This window comes from Xenopus laevis, chromosome 8L (genome assembly GCF_017654675.1).
Source record: "Xenopus laevis strain J_2021 chromosome 8L, Xenopus_laevis_v10.1, whole genome shotgun sequence".
Classification (NCBI taxonomy): Eukaryota; Metazoa; Chordata; class Amphibia; order Anura; family Pipidae; genus Xenopus; species Xenopus laevis.
The window spans coordinates 4,134,980-4,157,332 of NC_054385.1; the positions used below are offsets into that span (position 1 = coordinate 4,134,980).

Sequence of the window (22,353 nt, forward strand, 5' to 3'; positions counted from 1 at the left end):
CCGCAAAGCATCTCTCCCACCTCCCGCAGAGCTTCTCTCCAATCTCCTGCAGAGCATCTCTCCCGCAGAGCTTCTCTCCCATCTCCTGCAGAGCATCCCCGCAGAGCATCCCTCCGTCTTTCCAATCTCCCTTAGAGCATCTCTCCAATCTCCCGCAGAGCATCTCTACCGCAGAGCATCTCTCCCGTCTCCTGCAGAGCATCTCTCCAGTCTCCTGCAGAGCATCTCTCCCGTCTCCTGCAGAGCATCTCTCCCGTCTCCTGCAGAGCATCTCTCCCGTCTCCTGCAGAGCATCTCTCCTGCAGAGCATCTCTCCTGCAGAGCATCTCTCCTGCAGAGCATCTCTCCTGCAGAGCATCTCTCCTGCAGAGCATCTCTCCTGCAGAGCATCTCTCCTGCAGAGCATCTCTCCCGTCTCCTGCAGAGCATCTCTCCTGCAGAGCATCTCTCCCGTCTCCTGCAGAGCATCTCTCCTCCCACAGACCACCTCTCCCATCTCCTGCAGAGCATCCCCGCAGAGCATCTCTTCCGCAGAGCTTCTCTTCCATCTCCTGCAGCGCATCCCGCCCACCTGCAGAGCATCCCCACAAAGCATCTCTCCCTACCTCCCGCAGAGCGTCTCTCCCACCTCCTGCAGAGCATCTTCCGCAGAGCGTCTCTCCCACCTCCTGCAAGCGTCTCTCCCACCTCCCGCAGAGCGTCTCTCCCACCTCCTGCAGAGCATCTTCCGCAGAGCGTCTCTCCCACCTCCCGCAGAGCGTCTCTCCCACCTCCCGCAGAGCGTCTCTCCCACCTCCCGCAGAGCGTCTCTCCCACCTCCCGCAGAGCGTCTCTCCCACCTCCCGCAGAGCGTCTCTCCCACCTCCCGCAGAGCGTCTCTCCCACCTCCCGCAGAGCGTCTCTCCCACCTCCCGCAGAGCCTGTCTCCCGCAGAGCCTGTCTCCCGCAGAGCCTGTCTCCCGCAGAGCCTGTCTCCCCAGCAGAGCCTGTCTCCCGCAGAGCCTGTCTCCCGCAGAGCCTGTCTCCCGCAGAGCCTGTCTCCCGCAGAGCCTGTCTCCCGCAGAGCCTGTCTCCCGCAGAGCCTGTCTCCCGCAGAGCCTGTCTCCCGCAGAGCCTGTCTCCCGCAGAGCCTGTCTCCCGCAGAGCATCCCTCCCGCAGAGCATCCCTCCCGCAGAGCATCCCTCCCGCAGAGCATCCCTCCCGTCTCCCGCAGAGCATCTCTCCTCCTACAGACCACCTCTCCCCCAAAGCATCTCTCCCACCTCCCGCAGAGCTTCTCTCCCATCTCCGGCAGAGCATCCCCGCAAAGCATCTCTCCTGCAGAGCTTCTCTCCCATCTCCGGCAGAGCATCCCCGCAAAGCATCTCTCCTGCAGAGCTTCTCTCCCATCTCCGGCAGAGCATCCCTCACATCTCCTGCAGAGGTTCTCTCCCGCCCACCTGCAGAGCATCCCCGCAGAGCATCTCTCCCACCTCCCGCATCTCTCCCACCTCCCGCAGAGCGTCTTTCCAATGTCCCGCAGAGCATGTCTCCCCCAGAGAATGTCTCCCGCAGAGCATCTCCCCCATTTCCCATCTCCCGCAGAGCCTCTCCCACCTCCTGCAGAACATCTCTCCTGCAGAGTGTCTCATCCATCTCCCGCAGAGCATCTCTTGCAGAGCGTCTCAACCATCTCCCGCAGAGCGTCTCATCCATCTCCCGCAGAGCGTCTCATCCATCTCCGGCAGAGCGTCTCTACCGCAGAGCGTCTCATCCATCTCCGGCAGAGCGTCTGTCCTACCTCCTGCAGAGCATCTCTCCCATTTCCCGCAGAGCATCTCTCCACCTCCCGCAGAGCACCTCTCCCGCAGAGCATCTCTCCACCTCCCGCAGAGCACCTCTCCCACCTCCCGCAGAGCACCTCTCCCACCTCCCGCAGAGCATCTCTCCCACCTCCTGCAGAGCATCTCTCCCACCTCCTGCAGAGCATCTCTCCCACCTCCTGCAGAGCATCTCTCCCACCTGCTGCAGAGCATCTCTCCCACCTCCTGCAGAGCATCTCTCCCACCTCCTGCAGAGCATCTCTCCCACCTCCTGCAGAGCATCTCTCCCACCTCCTGCAGAGCATCTCTCCCACCTCCTGCAGAGCATCTCTCCCTTCCGCAGAGCATCTTCTGCCTTCCGCAGAGCATCTTCTGCCTTCCGCAGAGCATCTTTCCCGCCTCCCGCAGAGCTTCTATTCCGCAGAAAATCGCTCCCACCTTCTGCAGAGCATATTTCCCACCTCCTGCAGAGCATCTCTCCCACACAGCATCGCTCCCATCTCCTACAGAGCATCTCTTCCGCAGAGCATCTCATCCATCTCCCGTGGAGCATCCCATCCATCTCCCACGGAGCATCTCCCCCATTTCCCACCTCCTGCAGAGCATCTCTCCTGCAGAGCATCTCTCCTGCAGAGCATCTCTCCTGCAGAGCATCTCTCCTGCAGAGCATCTTTCCCATCTCTTGCAGAGCATCTTTCCCATCTCTTGCAGAGCATCTTTCCCATCTCTTGCAGAGCATCTTTCCCATCTCTTGCAGAGCATCTTTCCCATCTCTTGCAGAGCATCTTTCCCATCTCTTGCAGAGCATCTTTCCCATCTCTTGCAGAGCATCTTTCCCATCTCTTGCAGAGCATCTTTCCCATCTCTTGCAGAGCATCTTTCCCATCTCTTGCAGAGCGTCTCTCCCACCTCCCACAGAGCATCTTTCCAATCTCCTTCAGAGCATTTCTACCGCAGTGTCTCATCTATCTCCTGCATCGCTACCGCATCTTATCCACCTCCCGCAGAGCATCTCTCCTGTCTCCCGCAGAGCATCTTCCCCATTTCCGACCTTCTGCAGAGCATCTCTCCCGTCTCCCGCAGAGCATCTTCCCGATTTCCGACCTCCCGCAGAGAATCTCTTCTTCAGAGCATTTCTCCCACCTCCCGCAGAGCATTTCTCCCGCAGAGCATCTCTCCCGCAAAGCATCTCTCCAGCAGATCGTCTTTCCAATGTCCCGCAGAGCGTCTCTCCCACCTCCCGCAGAGCATCTCATCCATCTCCCGCAGAGCATATCTCCCACCTCCCGCAGAGCATCTCTGCCGCAGAGCATCTCTCCTGTCTCCTGCAGAGCATCTCCCGCAAAGCCTCTCCCACCTCCTGCAGAGCATCTCTCCCACCTCCTGCAGAGCATCCCTCCTGCAGAGCATCTCTCCCACCTCCTGCAGAGCATCTCTCCCACCTCCTGAAGAGCATTTCTTCTGCAGAACATCTCTCCCATCCCCTACGTCTTGCAGAGCATCTTTTCCACCTCCCACAGAGCATCTTTTCCACCTCCCGCAGAGCATCTATCCCATCTCCCGCAGAGCATCTTCCCCATTTCCGACCTCCCGCAGAGCATCTCTCCCGTCTCCCGCAAAGCCTCTCCTACCTCCTGCAGAGCATCTCTCCCACCTCCTGCAGAACATCTCTTCCGCAGAGCATCTCTCCCATCTCCTACGTCTTGCAGAGCATCTTTCCCACCTCCCACAGAGCATCTTATCCACCTCCCGCAGAGCATCTTATCCACCTCCCGCAGAGCATCTCTCCCGCCTCCCGCAGAGCATCCCTCCCGCAGAGCATCTCTCCCGCCTCCCGCAGAGCATCTCTCCCGCCTCCCGCAGAGCATCTTATCCACCTCCCGCAGAGCATCTTATCCACCTCCCGCAGAGCATCTCTCCCGCCTCCCGCAGAGCATCCCTCCCGCAGAGCATCTCTCCCGCCTCCCGCAGAGCATCTCTCCCGCCTCCCGCAGAGCATCTCTCCCGCCTCCCGCAGAGCATCTCTCCCGCCTCCCGCAGAGCATCTCTCCCGCCTCCCGCAGAGCATCTCTCCCGCAGAGCATCTCTCCCGTCTCCCGCAGAGCATGTCTCCCGCAGAGCCTCTTATCCATCCCCTGCAGAGCATTCCTCCCGCAGAGCATCTCCCCCCTCCCGCAGAGCATCTCTCCCATTTCCCATCTCCCGCAGTGCATCCCTTCCGCAGAGCTTCTCTCCCATCTTCCGAAGAACATCTCCCGCAGAGCATCTCCCCCCTCCCGCAGAGCATCTCTCCCATTTCCCATCTCCCGCAGTGCATCCCTTCCGCAGAGCTTCTCTCCCATCTTCCGAAGAACATCTCCCGCAGAGCATCTCTTCCATTTCCCGCAGAGCTTCTCTCCCGTCTCCCGCAGAGCTTCTCTCCCGTCTCCCGCAGAGCTTCTCTCCCGTCTCCCGCAGAGCTTCTCTCCCGTCTCCCGCAGAGCTTCTCTCCCGTCTCCCGCAGAGCTTCTCTCCCGTCTCCCGCAGAGCATCTTATCCATCCCCTGCAGAGCATTCCTCCCGCAGAGCATCTCCCCCTCCCGCAGAGCATCTCCCCCTCCCGCAGAGCATCTCTCCCATCTCCCGCAGTGCATCCCTTCCGCAGAGCTTCTCTCCCATCTTCCGAAGAACATCTCCCGCAGAGCATCTCTCCCGTCTCCCGCAGAGCATCTCTCCCGTCTCCCGCAGAGCATCTCTCCCGTCTCCCGCAGAGCATCTCTCCCGTCTCCCGCAGAGCATCTCTCCCGTCTCCCGCAGAGCATCTCTCCCGTCTCCCGCAGAGCATCTCTCCCGTCTCCCGCAGAGCATCTCTCCCGTCTCCCGCAGAGCATCTCTCCCGTCTCCCGCAGAGCATCTTATCCATCCCCCGCAGAGCCTCTCTCCGGTCTCCCGCAGAGCATCTTATCCATCCCCTGCAGAGCCTCTCTCCCGCAGAGCATCTCCCCCCTCCCGCAGAGCATCTCTCCCATTTCCCATCTCCCACAGTGCATCCCTCCCGCAGAGCTTCTCTCCCATCTTCCGCAGAACATTTCCCGCAGAGCATCTCTCCCATTTCCCGCAGAGCATCTCTCCCACTTCCCGCAGAGCATCTCTCCCACTTCCCGCAGAGCATCTCTCCCATTTCCCGCAGAGCATCTCTCCCACTTCCCGCAGAGCTTCTCTCCCACCTCCCGCAGAGCTTCTCTCCCATATCCCGCAGAGCATCTCTCCGATCGCCTACCTCCTGCGGAGCATCTCTCCCAGCTCCTGCAGAGCATCTTCTGCAGAGTATATTCCCATCTTCCGCAGAGCATTTCCCCCAATCTCCCCATCTCTGGCAGTGCATTTCCCGATTTCACACCTCCTGCAGAGCATCTCCCTCCTCCTGCAGAGCATTTCCCTAATCTCCTGCACAACATCTCTTATATTCTGTAGAGCATTTCCCATATTCTACAGAGCATTTCCCCGTCTCCTGCAGAACATCTCCCCATCTTCTGCAGAGTATCTCCCACCTCCTGCAGAGCATCCCCCCACCTCCCACCTCCTGCAGAGCATCCCCCCCATCTCCCACCTCCTGCAGAGCATCTCCCCTCTTGTCCAAATTCCCCTAGCAACCATGCACTGATGTGAATAAGAGACTGGAATATGAATAGGAGAGGCCTGAATAGAAAGAGGAATAAAAAGTAGCAATAACAATGTGTATTTTATTTTTTTTTAGATTAGATGGGGTCAGTGACCCCTATTTGGAAGAAGGCAAATAAACTATAAAAAATAGATGACCAATTTAAAAGTTGCTCTGAATTATTCAGTCTATAACACAATTAAAGTTACCACCAGTATCAGCCTAAGAGCGGTTAGTAGGGGGTGAGTAAGTGGTACTAATGGGAAGGAATGACAGAAGGATTCCCAATCAATATTTACTAGCAGAGACAATGGAACTGGCCTATTGATCGCAGAAGAGGAAAGTCTGTGTCCGGGAAGGGAATCCATAAGAAATTCTGTTTATTTTGCAGAAAATCAATCGGGCCCCATCGGATGAGGAATGTTTCTTTGACCTCCTGAGTAAATTCCAGAGCAGCCGCATGGACGAACAGAGATGTACGTTAGACGAGACCGAGACGGGAATCTCCGAGACCTCGACTTCCCCTGTGCCAGTGCTGGAGGACCCCATATGTAAGTGACACAACTGCCCAAATACACCCCTAGCCTCAGAGCCCACAGTACCAAAGCCCAAGTCCTAGACTGCAGTGCTTACCTGTAACACCTGTATTGTCCTTACCTGTAACACCTGTATTGTCCTTACCTGTAACACCTGTATCAATATCACTTGTAACACCTGTATTGTCCTTACCTGTAACACCTGTATTGTCCTTACCTGTAACACCTGTATTGTCCTTACCTGAAACACCTCTATTGTTCTTACCTGTAACACCTCTATTGTCCTTACCTGTAACACCTCTATTGTCCTTACCTGTAACACCTGTATTGTCCTTACCTGTAACACCTGTATTGTCCTTACCTGTAACACCTGTATTGTCCTTACCTGTAACACCTGTATTGTCCTTACCTGTAACACCTCTATTGTTCTTACCTGTAACACCTGTATTGTCCTTACCTGTAACACCTGTATTGTCCTTACCTGTAACACCTGTATTGTCCTTACCTGTAACACCTGTATTGTCCTTACCTGTAACACCTGTATTGTCCTTACCTGTAACACCTCTATTGTCCTTACCTGTAACACCTCTATTGTCCTCACCTATAACACCTGTATTGTCCTTACCTGTAACACCTCTATTGTCCTTACCTGTAACACCTCTATTGTCCTTACCTGTAACACCTCTATTGTCCTTACCTGTAACAGTAGCACACAAGTTGCACAGCACCACTATATAGTGTCCCATCCGCTAAACTGTCTGCACTGGGCAATAGGGAGCCCTCTGGCCAATGCCCCCGGCTATTCAGCTGTAGTGGAGCCGCCACTCCTACATCAGACGTGTATAGAAATAACTGGGAAACACACGAGTAACGAGTAACTCACATTAATGTGGCCAAACGTTGTTGTTCAAGTTGAGGGGGAGACGTAATTAACAGACGACTCCTAATATGATTATATTGATTACTGATTAGAGATTCCCCTTTGATTCATGTCTATAGGACGGTTCTCTCTCCTTCATTTTATATCAACACAAACCTTTTATTTCAATCTTTATCTTTGGGTCATTTGGCTTTGCCTTCACTAATGAGAGCACCAAGATGGCTCCCGCTGGAAGCCCCTGACTTTATGGAACAGCTTTTGCCATTGGGAGTCTAAAAGCTTTCTTGTGATTGGTGTGTGTAATCTGAGTGCTCATTGGTTGCTTTTCATTTAACTAAATCTGCTCCACTACAATACAGTTTGGATCCGCTCCCTTAGCTGAAGGTTCAGGTGCCCAGAGCATTTATTAGATGGGGTCAGTGACCCCCATTTGAAAGCTGGAAAGAGTCGGAAGAAAAAGGCAAATAATAAAACTGTACATAAAAAAATGAAGACCAACTGAAAAGTTGTTTAGAAGAGGCCATTGTAGAACATACAAAAACAGAATTTAAAGGTAAAGTGCCGGTTAAATGTCCGGCAATGCCCCTCCCTGTACAAAGGCCACACTGTGATAAAGAATGAACATGATTGGGGGGCCGGGGGTATTTATATGGGCATCAGAGACTGAGCTTGGCGCTTTGTATCAGAACAAATAGTTTGGGGTAAATAGGGGGGTCGTGCCTGGTGTCACTTACAGTCGGGCAACTCTCAGCCTTGTGTCCTTTCTCCCCCCCCCCAGCCTCCCCCTCATTGATGGCGTCGCCCCAGACGGAGGAATTGTTTGACTTGATTGCCACTTGCCAGAGTCGGCGACTGGACGAGCAGAGAGCGAGTGTGGGCAAACTGCCGGGCCTGCGGCTAACGCACAACAACGTGGGCCACCTGAGAGTGGAAGGGGAGGAGCCGGGCGACGACTTCTTCAATATGTTAATGAAGTGCCAGGTACCAGCCCCTCCCACGCTGCCCCTCTCTCACCCACTCGCTGACACTTGCCTGCTCATCGTCTCTTCTCTTTCAGTCTTCCCGGATAGACGAGCAGAGGTGCGCCCCCCCAGACGCCATCCCCAGGGGTCCCACCGTGCCCGACGACGACTTCTTCAGCCTCATCCAGAGAGTCCAGGCCAAGCGCATAGACGAACAGCGAGTGGATCTCTCCTCAAACCAACAGGAAGAGGCTCGGCCGGACCCACTGACCATGAACAACAGCTGAACGTCAGGACAGACACACGGACTTATCCAAGGCTGCTCTGTATGGAAGTGCCGAGTATCTGCCCCGGGCAGGAGGGTCGGCCGTTCAGTGTTTTTTGGACAAATTGTTTTTATGACTGTTTTCTTACCCAATGAACTGATGCCCCTCCCCCCGGGGCAATTTTATAAAGGGCTACAAGAGCCGAGGCAACTGCCAGGTGTAAGTCACACTGAATAAAACTGGCGGCAAGTAGCACAGGGTCCAGTGTTTGTAATGTCAGTACCCCCCCTCCCCCCACTGACCTGATTCATTAAAGGGCAATTACCCCACACACACGAAATGGATTTTATACAAAATCTAATTGTTGGGGAGAAACTGCCAATTAAAGGCATCATCATCAGTAGCAGGTATATGTATAAATCTACAGACATACGTGTAACACGCCATTAGTACATTAATCCCCAGTCTATTCATTGCACCCTCACCCTGCTCTGCTCCCCAACCTTATTTGCTCCAGGGACTGGTGTAAAGCCAGTGGAGGGGCATCAAATTCATCGCAACTGTCAGATTCAGGATCACAAGTGTCAGATTCAGGATCACAAGTGTCAGATTCAGTGCGTCTGCATCAAATGCGGATTTGGCTCGGCGGCCCAGTTCAGGTTTGTCTGCGGCAGTTGGGGGACCCCTGCTCTATGGGACAATTGTTCCTCTGCTGCCCCCCCAGATCACATTCACAGGGTAAAGTGGGGGCTTTAAGCAAACAGAAGCCCAGGCTGATGTCACACGGGGGTATTTACGCTGGTGCCATGGAAACTGTGACTCTAGGGGGCCCCCCCATACAAACACACCCCAAAATCGTGAGGGTTGCAGGTAAGTAGTCACTCAGTGGTCTCACCAGTGCACCAATCACATCAGCCTAATCTATAGTGGGGGTCAGACAAAGCAGCAGTACCCCCCCCATCACAAATCTCTGCATTAGCTCCCGCACAACTGCCCCCCCCCCCCAAAGCTGGACTTTGGGCTCCTTGATCTAACCAACCCTGTACTTGAATGTTGGACTGGAGGGCATGCTGGGAGTTGTAGTTGAACCGCAACTGGGACAGCCCAGAGTTATTTATTATTTGCTGAATCTACAGAGACAAACTGCCAAATTAAATAGAAAATCTTTTCTTGTGCTTCATAAAAATATTTTGTGGAAGAACCGTGTGGTCCCTTTGTGTCTTTGGGGGGGGGGGGGCTATAGAAGGGATTTAGTAAGAGACTGGCAGTTGCGTGCCCCCCTCCAACCGCTGATGACCGTTTTATAGACCCGGCCCTTAATTGTGCAACACCAACATGAATTTAATAATTGTGCCCAGAATGTGGGGGATTCCACACTAAACCCTGTCCCCCCAAGTCTCCTGTCTGACTAGCAGGGCCCCGGGGCCACATCGCTCCTCTAACAGGAGAAACACATGATCAACTATAGGGCTCTTGTGTCTTTAAACAGGTATCCACCCTTGTGTGGCCTCCATTAAAATGGGTTGTTCCCCTTTAAATGAACTGTTAGTTTGATGTAGAGAGGGATATTCTGAGTTTTTATTATTTGTGGTGTTTGAGTTATTTAGCTTTTTTTTCAGCAGCTCTCCAGTTTGCAGTTTCAGCCATCTGGTTGCTAGGGCCCAAATTCCCCTAGCAACCATGCATTGATTTGAATAAGAGACTGGAATATGAATAGGCCTGAATAGAAAGAGGAGTCATAAAAAGTAGCGATAGCTTTCAAATGGGGAGGGGGGGGTCACAATTGTCTTTCTTTCACTAAAATGTCAAAAGTGGCGGTTGAGTCTGAATTTAGGTGGATTTCTGTGAATATAGAGAAAGTGTTTTCCTCCAGAAATGGTCTCTCTCCACTTTTGTCAATTCCCCTCATTGTCTCTATAATCTCAATGGGTTCCAAGAAGTGCGGCTCAAGTGCAAATGATGCAGCAATTTCAACTGGTTTTTACACATTGCGCCTACAATAAGGGCAGCTCCATCATCTTCTTTTTTGTCTGATTCCAAAGTGAATCTCAATAAAGAAACGTCTCCCTGTGAATTGCTCATTTATAGAGAAATAAAGTCCATTTAATCCCTTCCGTAAACAGGTTCGGATATTTAAGTAAACTAAAATATTATGTAATTATTAAATATTAAATAATTATTAAATAAATCCAATAGGCTGGTTTTGCTTCCAATAAGGATTAATTATATCTGAGTTGGGATCAAGTACAAGTGACTGTTTTAATATTACACAGAAAAAGGAAATTGTTTTTAAAGTGAATTATTTGATTAAACAAGTCTGTGTTGTTCATGAAGTGGAAGGTTGCTGCTGCAGCCAAATACATTTTCAGCCGAATTATGGATTTTTCTAATCTGCCTGCTGCCTGCCGAGCCTGTGCCACACAACTCCTGGGCTCACTCTGGAACAAGCAGGTAAGTGTTAGACCTATAAGTAATAAGTGAGGGATCAGGTAAGTTGTGCAAATCATTGTTTCCTGTTGCAGTGAGAGGATGTAGTGTTTCCTTTTCAACCTGTTCTGGTTTCATTGATTTCACCTGTTACATCTCTGCCGTGCTGGGTATTGGGTGCTCCTCTGCCGTGCTGGGTATTGGGTGCTCCTCTGCCGTGCTGGGTATTGGGTGCTCCTCTGCCGTGCTGGGTATTGGGTGCTCCTCTGCCGTGCTGGGTATTGGGTGCTCCTGTGCTGGGTATTGGGTGCTGCTGTTCTGGGTATTGGGTGCTCCTCTGCCGTGCTGGGTATTGGGTGCTCCTCTGCCGTGCTGGGTATTGGGTGCTCCTCTGCCGTGCTGGGTATTGGGTGCTCCTCTGCTGTTCTGGGTATTGGGTGCTCCTCTGCCGTGCTGGGTATTGGGTGCAGCTCTGCCGTGCTGGGTATTGGGTGCTCCTCTGCCGTGCTGGGTATTGGGTGCTCCTCTGCCGTGCTGGGTATTGGGTGCTCCTCTGCTGTGCTGGGTATTGGGTGCTCCTCTGCTGTGCTGGGTATTGGGTGCTCCTGTGCTGGGTATTGGGTGCTCCTGTGCTGGGTATTGGGTGCTCCTGTGCTGGGTATTGGGTGCTCCTCTGCCGTGCTGGGTATTGGGTGCTCCTCTGCCGTGCTGGGTATTGGGTGCTCCTCTGCCGTGCTGGGTATTGGGTGCTCTTCTGCCGTGCTGGGTATTGGGTGCTCCTCTGCCGTGCTGGGTATTGGGTGCTCCTCTGCCGTGCTGGGTATTGGGTGCTCCTCTGCCGTTCTCTCCACAGAACATTCTCCTGGAAGGATTTCGACTTGTGTTTTAGCCGACTCTAATTGGGAGAGATTTTCCTGGGTCTCCTACAACAGAGCCGTGGAGTTGGCAGTGGATGGAGCACGTGGTTGTGTGTGAATGGCAGCTTGACTCTGTGTGTGCCAGTTGAATAAGGTTCTTCCACCCAAAATGGCAGCTTCCTTCTGTGCAATCATTGATCAATATTTGTCTGGTGTTGGCATCCAGGGAGATGGGCCTCACACTTAACCTTGTATATGCTGGACACGGGAACGTTCAGGTCTCTGCACAAGGACCTGTAGCTTTGAGATGCTCCTCATTCATTACATACACTTTCTCCCACACAAAGCTGCAGGAATGGGGCACAATTTGAACATATTATCCAGATCCAGACCAGCCTCTATGGAGGCCCCATTAAACCACATGTCAGTTTTATTAACTCTGCAGTGACAATTCTCTCTGCTCATGGCTCTCCATAGCCTGTAAGGGAGCAATCATTTCCAGGTTATAAAAATTCCCAACTGTGTCACGTAGAGCTGGGCTTTTCCCAACTGTTGTGCCTCCTGGAGAAACCCAAGCTGAAGGCTGGAGAAGCCTCTTGTTTTCTTGCTGTAACATTTGTGAGCAGCTCAGAGACTCCATGGTTGGCCGCGTTTGCCTCTTCCAAGTCTGCTATGGAGAGTTGGGTCAATACCATATAACAAGGATGGAGCCGCAGGAGACACAGATGGATATTATGTGACAAGGTGACACTGTTGTGTAGTAGCGCATGAGTTCAGCTCTCTTCGCTTGGGGACTTGGCTTTAAATCTCGCCATAGACGCGATTGAGTAGTGTCTTTTCTTTATAAAGTGCTGAAACATCATAATCCATGATATATATATACGAAAGACAAGGACAGGTCTTGTGTGGCCAGGTGGCTCATGGAGTAGCACAACCCGGGGCCAGAGTTGCAATCCCATGGCTGGGGACTGGGGGTCAAAGCAGCATCTGAGATGAGTCTTTTCTCTTTAAAGTGCTGAACAAACAGCATAATCCATGATAAAATTACCAAAAACAATGGAGGATCATGTGCAGACAGGTGGCTCGTGGGGTAGCCGTGCTGGGTAGCAGAACCTGTCGGCCTGAGTTCAAATCCCATCAGAGTGTGAGTTCAAATCCCATCTGTGACTGTGCGGATCACAGGCAGGTGGGAGAGGAGGGTGTGAGTAGAAATCCCGTCTGAGTGAGATCCCTGTGGGTGCCGCCCACACTGCCAGATGGGTAAGGAAGGCCAGAATAAACATGGTTGGGACATGCGTCCTTGCAGCTCTGGGGCCCCGGCTGGGTCTGGGCAGGGCAGTCTCAGGGTGGAGTCCAAACTCCAGTCGAGGCCCTATCTGCAAGGTGTTGTGTGTGTCTCTCTCTGTGTGTGTGGGTATCCTTCAAATATGTACAGGCAGCTTAACAGCTCCTGACCAAGCTCCACTGGGGCAGCACCAGGGGTGTCCCAGTGCAGTGACAATAGAACTAAGTGGTTATGAAGAAAAAAAATAAGAAAAATGTGACACTTAGCATTATTTAATAAAGAAGCTATAGTATTTAATAAAGAAGCTATTCTTTAAATTCTAAGTGTCACATTTTTCTTATTTTTTTTCTTCATACTCACAACCCTTATAGCACAAATCTCACGTCTTACCCGTGCGCTATTGGGTCAATCAAGATCCAGTTTAAATTCTTTACGAATATATAGATCTGCCACAAATATAACTAAAACAAGATCTTGATCACTTGATCACATATCCAGGTTCTTAGTAACTATATCGTTCTAAAATGCTTTAACGGGCTTTGGTAAGAATTGAACTCACAACCGTTTCAGCAGAAAACTCACGTCTTACCCCTGCACTATTGGGTCATTCAAGAAAAGTCTTAAATTCTTTACAAATATATAGATCTGCCACATATATAACTAAAATAAGATCTTGATCGCTTGATACAATCTCCAGGTTCTTAGTAACTATATCGTTCTAAAACGCTTTAACGGGATCACTAAGCCCAGAGCTTTGGTAAGAATTGAACTCACGACCCTTAGAGCGCAAATCTCACGTCTTACCCCTGCGCTATTGGATCACTCAAGAAAAAGCTTCAATTCTTACGAATATATAGATCTGCCACAAATATAACTTACACAAGATCTTGATCACTTGATGTCTCCTCATTCTTAGTAAATACATCGTTCTAAAACGCTTTAACGGGATCACTAACCACAGAGCTTTGGTAAGAATTGAACTCACAACCGTTTCAGCAGAAATCTCACGTCTTACCCCTGCGCTATTGGGTCATTCAAGACAAAACTTAAATTCTTTACAAATATATAGATCTGCCACATATATAACTTAAATAAGATCTTGATCGTTTGATACAATCTCCAGGTTCTTAATAACTATATCGTTCTAAAACGCATTAACAGGATCTCTAAGCCCAGAGCTTTGGTAAGAATTGAACTCACAACCATTTCAACGGAAATCTCACAACTTACCCCTGCGCTATTGGGTCACTCAAGGAAAAATCTTCAATTCTTACGAATAAATAGATTTCCCACAAATATAACTAAAACAAGATCTTGATCGTTCTAAAACGCTTTAACGGGATCACTAAGCCCAGAGCTTTGGTAAGAATTGAACTCACAACCGTTTCAGCGGAAATCTCACGGCTTACCCCTGAGCTATTGGGTCATTCAAGAAAAAACGCAAATTCTTTACAAATATATAGATCTGCCACATATATATGACTAAAATAAGATCTTGATCGCTTGATAAAATCTCCTCATTCTTAGTAAATACATTGTTCTAAAACACTTTAACGGGATCACTAAGCCAAGAGCTTTGGTAAATATAACTAAAACAAGATCTCAATCACTTGATACAATCTCCTCATTCTTAGTAAATATATCGTTCTAAAAGGCCTTAACGAGATCATTAAGCCCAGGGCTGTGGTAAGACTTGAACTCAACAAACAGCACAAACCACACTTCTTTTTTGCCACACCTGAAAGTGATCTCTGATATTGATCACATGATAGAAACCAGTATGGGATCCGTTATCAGGAAACCGGTTATTCAGAAAGTTCCGAATTACGGAAAGGCCGACTCCCATAGACTCCATTATAACCAAAAATTTAGATTTTTAAAAACTATTTCCCTTTTTTCTGTGATAATAAAACAGTCGCTTGTACTTGATCCCAACTAAGATATAATTAATCCTTATTGGAAGCAAAACCAGCCTATTGGGTTTATTTAATGTTTATATGATTTTCTAGTAGAATTAAGGTATGAAGATCCTAATTACAGAAAGATCCGTTATCTGGAAAACTCCAGGTCCCGAGCATTCAGCATAACAGGTCCCATACCTGTATTTAAAAAAGGCACCAAACTCTCCCTAAAACCTTTGAAAAAATGAAAAAGGTTCCATCTGAAATATTTAGATTCCTGTTTACTGAAGATGACAACATTAAAAGGAAACTTGATGGGGTTTTTAAAGTGCTGTCTAAATGTTTTAGAAATCTATATTTACTAAGAATGGGGAGTTTCTATCATGTGATCAATATCAGAGATCACTTTCAGGTGTGGCAAAAAAGAAGTGTGGTTTGTGCTGTTTGTTGAGTTCAAGTCTTACCACAGCCCTGGGCTTAATGATCTCGTTAAGGCCTTTTAGAACGATATAGTTACTAAGAATGAGGAGATTGTATCAAGTGATCTATATATTCGTAAAGATTTGTGGGCGGGCCTTAAATGACCCAATAGCGCAGGGGTAAGACGTGAGATTTGCGCTGAAAGGGTTGTGAGTTCAATTCTTACCACAGCCCCGGACTTAGTGATCCCGTTAAAGCGTTATAGAACTAAATATTTACTAAGAATGGGGAGATTGTATCAAGCGATCAAGATCTTGTTTTAGTTATATTTGTGGCCGATCTATATATTCGTAAAGAATTGGGCTTTTGTCTTGAATGTCCCAATAGCGCAGGGGTAAGACGTGAGATTTGCGATATAAAGTTCGTGAGTTCAATTCTTACCACAACCCCGGGCTTAGCGATCACTTTAAAACGTTATAAAACGTTCTAGAACGATCTAGAACGATATAGCTACTAAGAATGAGGAGATTGTATCAAGTGATCAAGATCTTGTTTTAGTTATATTTGTGGCAAATCTATATATTCGTAAAGAATTGCAGCTCAACCTTGACTGACCTAATAGCGCAGGGGTAAGACGTGAGATTTGCGCTGTAAGGGTCGTGAGTTCAATTCTTACCAAAGCTCTGGGCTTAGTGATCCCGTTATAGAACTAAATATTTACTAAGAATGGGGAGATTGTATCAAGCGATCAAGATCTTCTTTTAATTATATTTGTTGCAGATCTATATATTCGTAAAGAATTGCACTTTTCTCTTGAATGTCCCAATAGCGCAGGAGTAAGACGTGAGATTTGCACAGTAAGGGTCGTGAGTTCAATTCTTACCAAAGCTCTTGGCTTAGTGATCCCGTTAAAGCGTTATAGAACTAAACATTTACTAAGAATGGGGAGATTGTATCAAGCGATCAAGATCTTGTTTTCGTTATATTTCTGGCAGATCTATATATTCGTAAAGAATTGCGCTCTTGTCTTGAATGTCCCAATAGCGCAGGGGTAAGATGTGAGATTTGTGCTATTAGAGTCGTGAGTTCGATTCTTACCACAACCCCGGGCTTAGTGATCCCGTTAAAGCGTTATAGAACTAAATATTTACTAAGAATGGGGAGATTGTATCAAGTGATCAAGATCTTCTTTTAATTATATTTGTGGCAGATCTATATATTCTTAAAGAATTACGCGTTTTTTTCTCAACTGTCCCAATAGCGCAGGGGTAAGACGTGAGATTTGCGCTAGAAGAGTCGTGAGTTCAATTCTTACCACTGCTGCGTAGTGGAACTTGTGGGCCAAATTTCAAATCCAGTCAAAGAAGCATCTGAGATGTGTTTTTTCTCTTTAAAGTGCTGAACAAACAAAATAATCCATGATAAATTTACCAAAAATTATGTGAGGTCCTGTGTGGCCATGTGGCTCATGGGATAGCACAACCGGTGGGCCAGAGTTTGTATTCCATGACTGGGGTTCGATTCCATTTGAAGCAGCATCTGAGATGTGTCTTTTCTCTTTAAAGTGCTGAACAAACAACATAATCCATGATAAAATTACCAAAAACAATGGAGAATCATGTGCAGACAGGTGGCTCGTGGGGTAGCCGTGCTGGGTAGCAGAACCTGTCGGCCTGAGTTCAAATCCCATCAGAGCGTGAGTTCAAATCCCATCTGTGACTGTGCGGATCACAGGCAGGTGGGAGAGGAGGGCGTGAGTTGAAATCCCGTCTGAGTGAGATCCCTGTGGGTGCCGCCCACACTGCCAGATGGGTAAGGAAGGCCGGAATAAACATGGTTGGGACATGCGTCCTTGCAGCTCTGGGGCCCCGGCTGGGTCTGGGCAGGGCAGTCTCAGGGTGGAGTCCAAACTCCAGTCGAGGTCCTATCTGCAAGGTGTTGTGTGTCTCTCTCTGTGTGTGTGTGGGTATCCTTCAAATATGTACAGGCAGCTTAACAGCTCCTGACCAAGCTCCACTGGGGCAGCACCAGGGGTGTCCCAGTGGAGTGACAATAGAACTAAGTGGTTATGAAGAAAAAAAAGAAGAAAAAAGTGGCACTTAGCATTATTTAATAAAGAAGCTATAGTATTTAAATTCTAAGTGTCACTTTTTTCTTCTTTTTTTTTTCTTCATAACCACTTAGTCCTATTGTCACTCCACTGGGACACCCCTGGTGCTGCCCCAGTGGAGCTTGGTCAGGAGCTGTTAAGCTGCCTGTACATATTTGAAGGATACCCACACACACACAGAGACACACAACACCTTGCAGATAGGGCCTCGACTGGAGTTTGGACTCCACCCTGAGACTGCCCTGCCCAGACACAGCCTGGGCCCCAGAGCTGCAAGGACGCATGTCCCAACCATGTTTATTCCGGCCTTCCTTACCCATCTGGCAGTGTGGGTGGGCACCCACAGGGATCTCACTCAGACGGGATTTCAACTCACGCCCTCCTCTCCCACCTGCCTGTGATCCGCACAGTCACAGATGGGATTTGAACTCACGCTCTGATGGGATTTGAACTCAGGCCGACAGGTTCTGCTACCCAGCACGGCTACCCCACGAGCCACCTGTCTGCACATGATCCTCCATTGTTTTTGGTAAATTTATCATGGATTATGTTGTTTGTTCATCACTTTAAAGAGAAAGGACAAATCTCAGATGCTGCTTCAAATGGATTCGAACCCCAGTGGGATACAAAGTCTGGCCCACCGGTTGTGCTATCCCATGAGCCACCTGGCCAGACAGGATCTCACATTGTTTTTGGTAAATTTATCATCGATTATTTTGTTTTCAGCACTTTAAAGAGAAAAGACACATCTCAGATGCTTCTTTGACTGGATCTGAAATCTGGCCCACAAGTTCCACTTCGCAGCAGTGGTAAGAATTGAACTCACGACCCTTACAGCGCAAATCTCACGTCTTACCCCTGCGCTATTGGGTCATTCAAGATTCAGCTGCAATTCTTTATACATATATATATCTGCCAGAAATATAACGAAAACAAGTTCTTGGTCTGTTGATACAATCTCCCCATTCTTAGTAAATATTTAGTTCTATAACGCTTTAACGGGATCACTAAACCCGGGGTTGTGGTAAGATTTGAACTCACGACTCTAATAGCGCAAATCTCACGTCTTACCCCTGCGCTATTGGGACATTCAAGACAAAACTGCAATTCTTTAAGAATATATAGATCTGCCAGAAATATAACGAAAACAAGATCTTGATCACTTGATACAATCTCCCCATTATTAGTAACTATATCGTTCTATAACGCGATCACTAAGCCCGGGGGTGTGGTAAGAATTGAACTCACGACCCTTATGGCGGAAATCTCCCGTCTTACCCCTGCGCTATTGGGTCATTTGAGAACAAGTCTCAATTCTTTGCTATATATATATATATATATATATAGATCTGCCAGAAATATAATTAAAAGAAGATCTTGATCGCTTGATACAATCTCTCCATTCTTAGTAAATATTTAGTTCTGTAACGCTTTAACGGGATCACTAAGCCTGGGGTTGTGGTAAGAATTGAACTCACAACTCTAATAGCGCAAATCTCACGTCTTACCCCTGCGCTATTGGGACATTCAAGAATAAAGTCCAATTCGTTACGAATATATAGATCTGCCACAAATATAACTAAAACAAGATCTTGGTCGCTTGATACAATCTCCCCATTCTTAGTAACTATATCGTTTTATAGTGATCACTAAGCCTGGGGCAAGAATTGAACTCACGACTCTTACAGCGCAAATCTCACGTCTTACCCCTGCGCTATTGGGTCAGTCAAGGTTAAGCTGCAATTCTTTACAAATATATAGATCTGCCAGAAATATAACGAAAACAAGATCTTGATCACTTGATACAATCTCCTCATTCTTAGTAGCTATATCGTTCTAGAACGTTTTAAAGTGATCATTAAGCCCGGGGTTGTGGTAAGAATTGAACTCACGAATCTTACAGCACAAATCTCACATCTTACCCCTGCGCTATTGGGACATTCAAGACAAAAGCCCAATTCTTTACGGATATATAGATCTGCCACAAATATAACTAAAACAAGATCTCGATGGCTTGATACAATCTCCCAATTCTTAGTAAATATTTAGTTCTATAACGCTTTAACGGGATCACTAAGCCCAGGGCTGTGGTAAGAATTGAACTCACGACCCTTATAGCGCAAAGCTCACGTCTTACCCCTGCGCTATTGGGGCATTCAAGACAAAAGCCCAATTCTTTACGAATATATAGATCTGCCAGAAATATAATTAAAAGAAGATCTTGATCGCTTGATACAATCTCCCCATTCTTAGTAAATATTTAGTTCTAAAACGCTTTAACGGGATCACTAAGCCCGGGGCTGTGGTAAGAATTGAACTCACAACCCTTTCAGCGCAAATCTCATGTCTTACCCCTGCGCTATTGGGTCATTTAAGGCCCGCCCACAAATCTTTACGAATATATAGATCACATGATACAATCTCCTCATTCTTAGTAACTATATCGATCTAAAAGGCCTTAACGAGATCATTAAGCCCAGGGCTGTGGTAAGACTTGAACTCAACAAACAGCACAAACCACACTTCTTTTTTGCCACACCTGAAAGTGATCTCTGATATTGATCACATGATAGAAACTCCCCATTCTTAGTAAATATAGAGTTCTAAAACATTTAGACAGCACTTTAAAAACCCCATCAAGTTTCCTTTTAATGTTGTCATCTTCAGTAAACAGGAATCTAAATATTTCAGATGGAACCTTTTTCATTTTTTCAAAGGTTTTAGGGAGAGTATGGTGCCTTTTTTAAATACAGGTATGGGTTATGCTGAATGCTCGGGACCTGGAGTTTTCCAGATAACGGATCTTTCTGTAATTTGGATCTTCATACCTTAAGTCTACTAGAAACTCATATAAACATTAAATAAACCCAATAGGCTGGTTTTGCCTCCAATAAGGATTAATTATATCTTAGTTGGGATCAAGTACAAGCGACTGTTTTATTATCACAGAGAAAAGGGAAATAGTTTTTAAAAATCAAAATTATTGGTTATAATGGAGTCTATGGGAGTCGGCCTTTCCGTAATTCGGAACTTTCTGAATAACCGGTTTCCTGATAACGGATCCCATACTGGTTTCTATCATGTGATCAATATCAGAGATCACTTTCAGGTGTGGCAAAAAAGAAGTGTGGTTTGTGCTGTTTGTTGAGTTCAAGTCTTACCACAGCCCTGGGCTTAATGATCTCGTTAAGGCCTTTTAGATCGATATAGTTACTAAGAATGAGGAGATTGTATCAAGTGATTGAGATCTTGTTTTAGTTATATTTGTGGCAGATCTATATATTCGTAAAGATTTGCAGTTTATTCTTGAATGACCCAATAGCGCAGGGGTAAGACGTGAGATTTGCGCTGAAACAGTTGTGAGTTCAATTCTTACCAAAGCTCTGGGTTTAGTGATCCCGTTAAAGTGTTTTAGAACTAAATATTTACTAAGAATGTGGAGATTGTATCAAGCGATCAAGATCTTGTTTTCGTTATATTTCTGGCAGATCTATGTATCTATGTATCTAGGTAAGAATTGAACTCACAAACCTTTTAGTGCAAATCTCACGTTTTACCCATGTGCTATTGTTTCGGTCAAAGATAAGGTGCAATTCTTTACGAATATATAGATCTGCCACAAATATAACTAAAACAAGATCTTGATCACTTGATACAATCTCTAATTCTTAGTAAATATATAGTTTTATAACGCTCTAACGGGATCACTAAGCCCAGGGCTGTGGTAAGAATTGAAGTCACGATCCTTACAGCGCAAATCTCACGTCTTACCCCTGCACTATTGGGTCATTCAAGAATAAAGGGCAATTTTTTACGAATATATAGATCTGCCACAAATATAATTAAAACAAGAACTTGATCCAATCTCCTCATTCTTAGTAACTATACCGTTCTAAAACGCTTTAACGGGATCACTAAGCCCGGGGCTGTGGTAAGAACGACCCCTGCGCTATTGGGTCATTCAAGAAGAAATTGCAATTCTTTACGAATATATAGATCTGCCACAAATATGACTAAAACAAGACCCACTCATTATGTCCCGCCTCACTGCGACCTCAGATCTATAACTGTTCGGATAGTCACCTGTATTTATACTGCCAACCATGTAAGAAATTGGCATCTTGGTTTTGATATATTGGGGTGTGGTCTCGGTAGTATGGGGCATTGTTGAGGCACAACGGGGGTATTGGTAAAAAAAAAATCCCATTGCACCCCCTAGAGCTTATCTACTGTGTATCATGTGCTTTTTTTCCTTTTTCAGATTGAATGGCTGCCCCTGTGGCTACACAACTTGTTTATATAAATTAGAAGTAGAGTTTTTGAAACACCAGTTGTACCCGCACAGAGCGACACTACGTTATATTGTCATTACTTTAAAATGTTTTTCTTTAAGAAAGAAAGGGAACAGGCCCCGATTTGTGGAAATGCCACCTAGGCCCGGGACTAGGGCGGCAGGATTTTAGGGGGGCCTCATGCTGCCCAACCAAACCCACATTGGTACAAAAACACTGGGGATGCGCAGGAGATACAATCAGTTTTTAAATTTCCCATGTGCCAATCCACATTGCTCCTGTCACCCTGGAGAGGACAGGGGCGACGAATGGTAGTGGGCCTAGGGGCGCCCACTATGTAAATCCGGCCCTGGATGTAAAAGGTCACTGTAATGAGGATAAAAAGGGTAAATTTAGGGGCAGGGATTCCGCTTGCTCCAAGTTTTCCTTTTTTCTTTATGTTGTCAGGAATCTAAATATTTCAGATGTGACCTTTTTCATTTTCAAAGGTTTAAGGGAGGGTTTGGTGCCCTTTTAAATATCAAAGTAAAGCCCGGATTATAATAACATTTTAATGAAAGCAACAACTTTATTTGGCCAGAAACTGCTCCTCCTCCAAGACTCGGACTGGCTGTATTTTCCTTGGCTCTAGTGCAGTGATCCCCAACCAGTGATTCACGGGCAACATGTTGCTGTGTGCCTTACTCTGCCGTCTGCACCCAACTCTGAATGTCTGCACCCAACTCTGAACGTCTGCACCCTACCCGGTTCATCTGCGCCCTACTCTGCCCGTCTGCACCCTACTCTGTTTCGTCTGCGACCTACCCTGTTCATCTGCGCCCTACTCTGCCCATCTGCGCCCTACTCTGCCCTACTATGTTCGTCTGTGCCCTACTCTGCCCCTCTGCACCCTACCCGGTTCATCTGCGCCCTACTCTGCCCCTCTGCACCCTACCCTGTTCATCTGTGTCCTACTCTGCTTGTCTGTGCCCTAG

General features: G+C 47.6%; 1 protein-coding gene and 1 pseudogene across 4 annotated transcripts in view; one reads left to right on the plus strand and one right to left on the minus strand.

Moving 5' to 3' along the window:
- The window catches only part of gpsm1.L (G-protein signaling modulator 1 L homeolog), a 67,549-nt gene extending 58,261 nt beyond the window's left edge, over nucleotides 1-9,288 (plus strand). For all 4 annotated transcript variants that reach the window (XM_018228983.2, XM_018228982.2, XM_018228984.2 and 1 more), the window contains 3 exons: nucleotides 5,835-5,994; nucleotides 7,638-7,840; nucleotides 7,917-9,288. In XM_018228983.2, coding sequence (XP_018084472.1) covers nucleotides 5,835-5,994; nucleotides 7,638-7,840; nucleotides 7,917-8,108 — 555 coding nt within the window. In that variant the 3' untranslated portion in view covers nucleotides 8,109-9,288. The remainder of the gene's footprint in view (nucleotides 1-5,834; nucleotides 5,995-7,637; nucleotides 7,841-7,916) is intronic.
- A 1,044-nt stretch (nucleotides 9,289-10,332) lies between these two features.
- Nucleotides 10,333-17,598, minus strand: LOC121397060 (annotated as a pseudogene).
- Nucleotides 17,599-22,353: the final 4,755 nt, after the last annotated feature.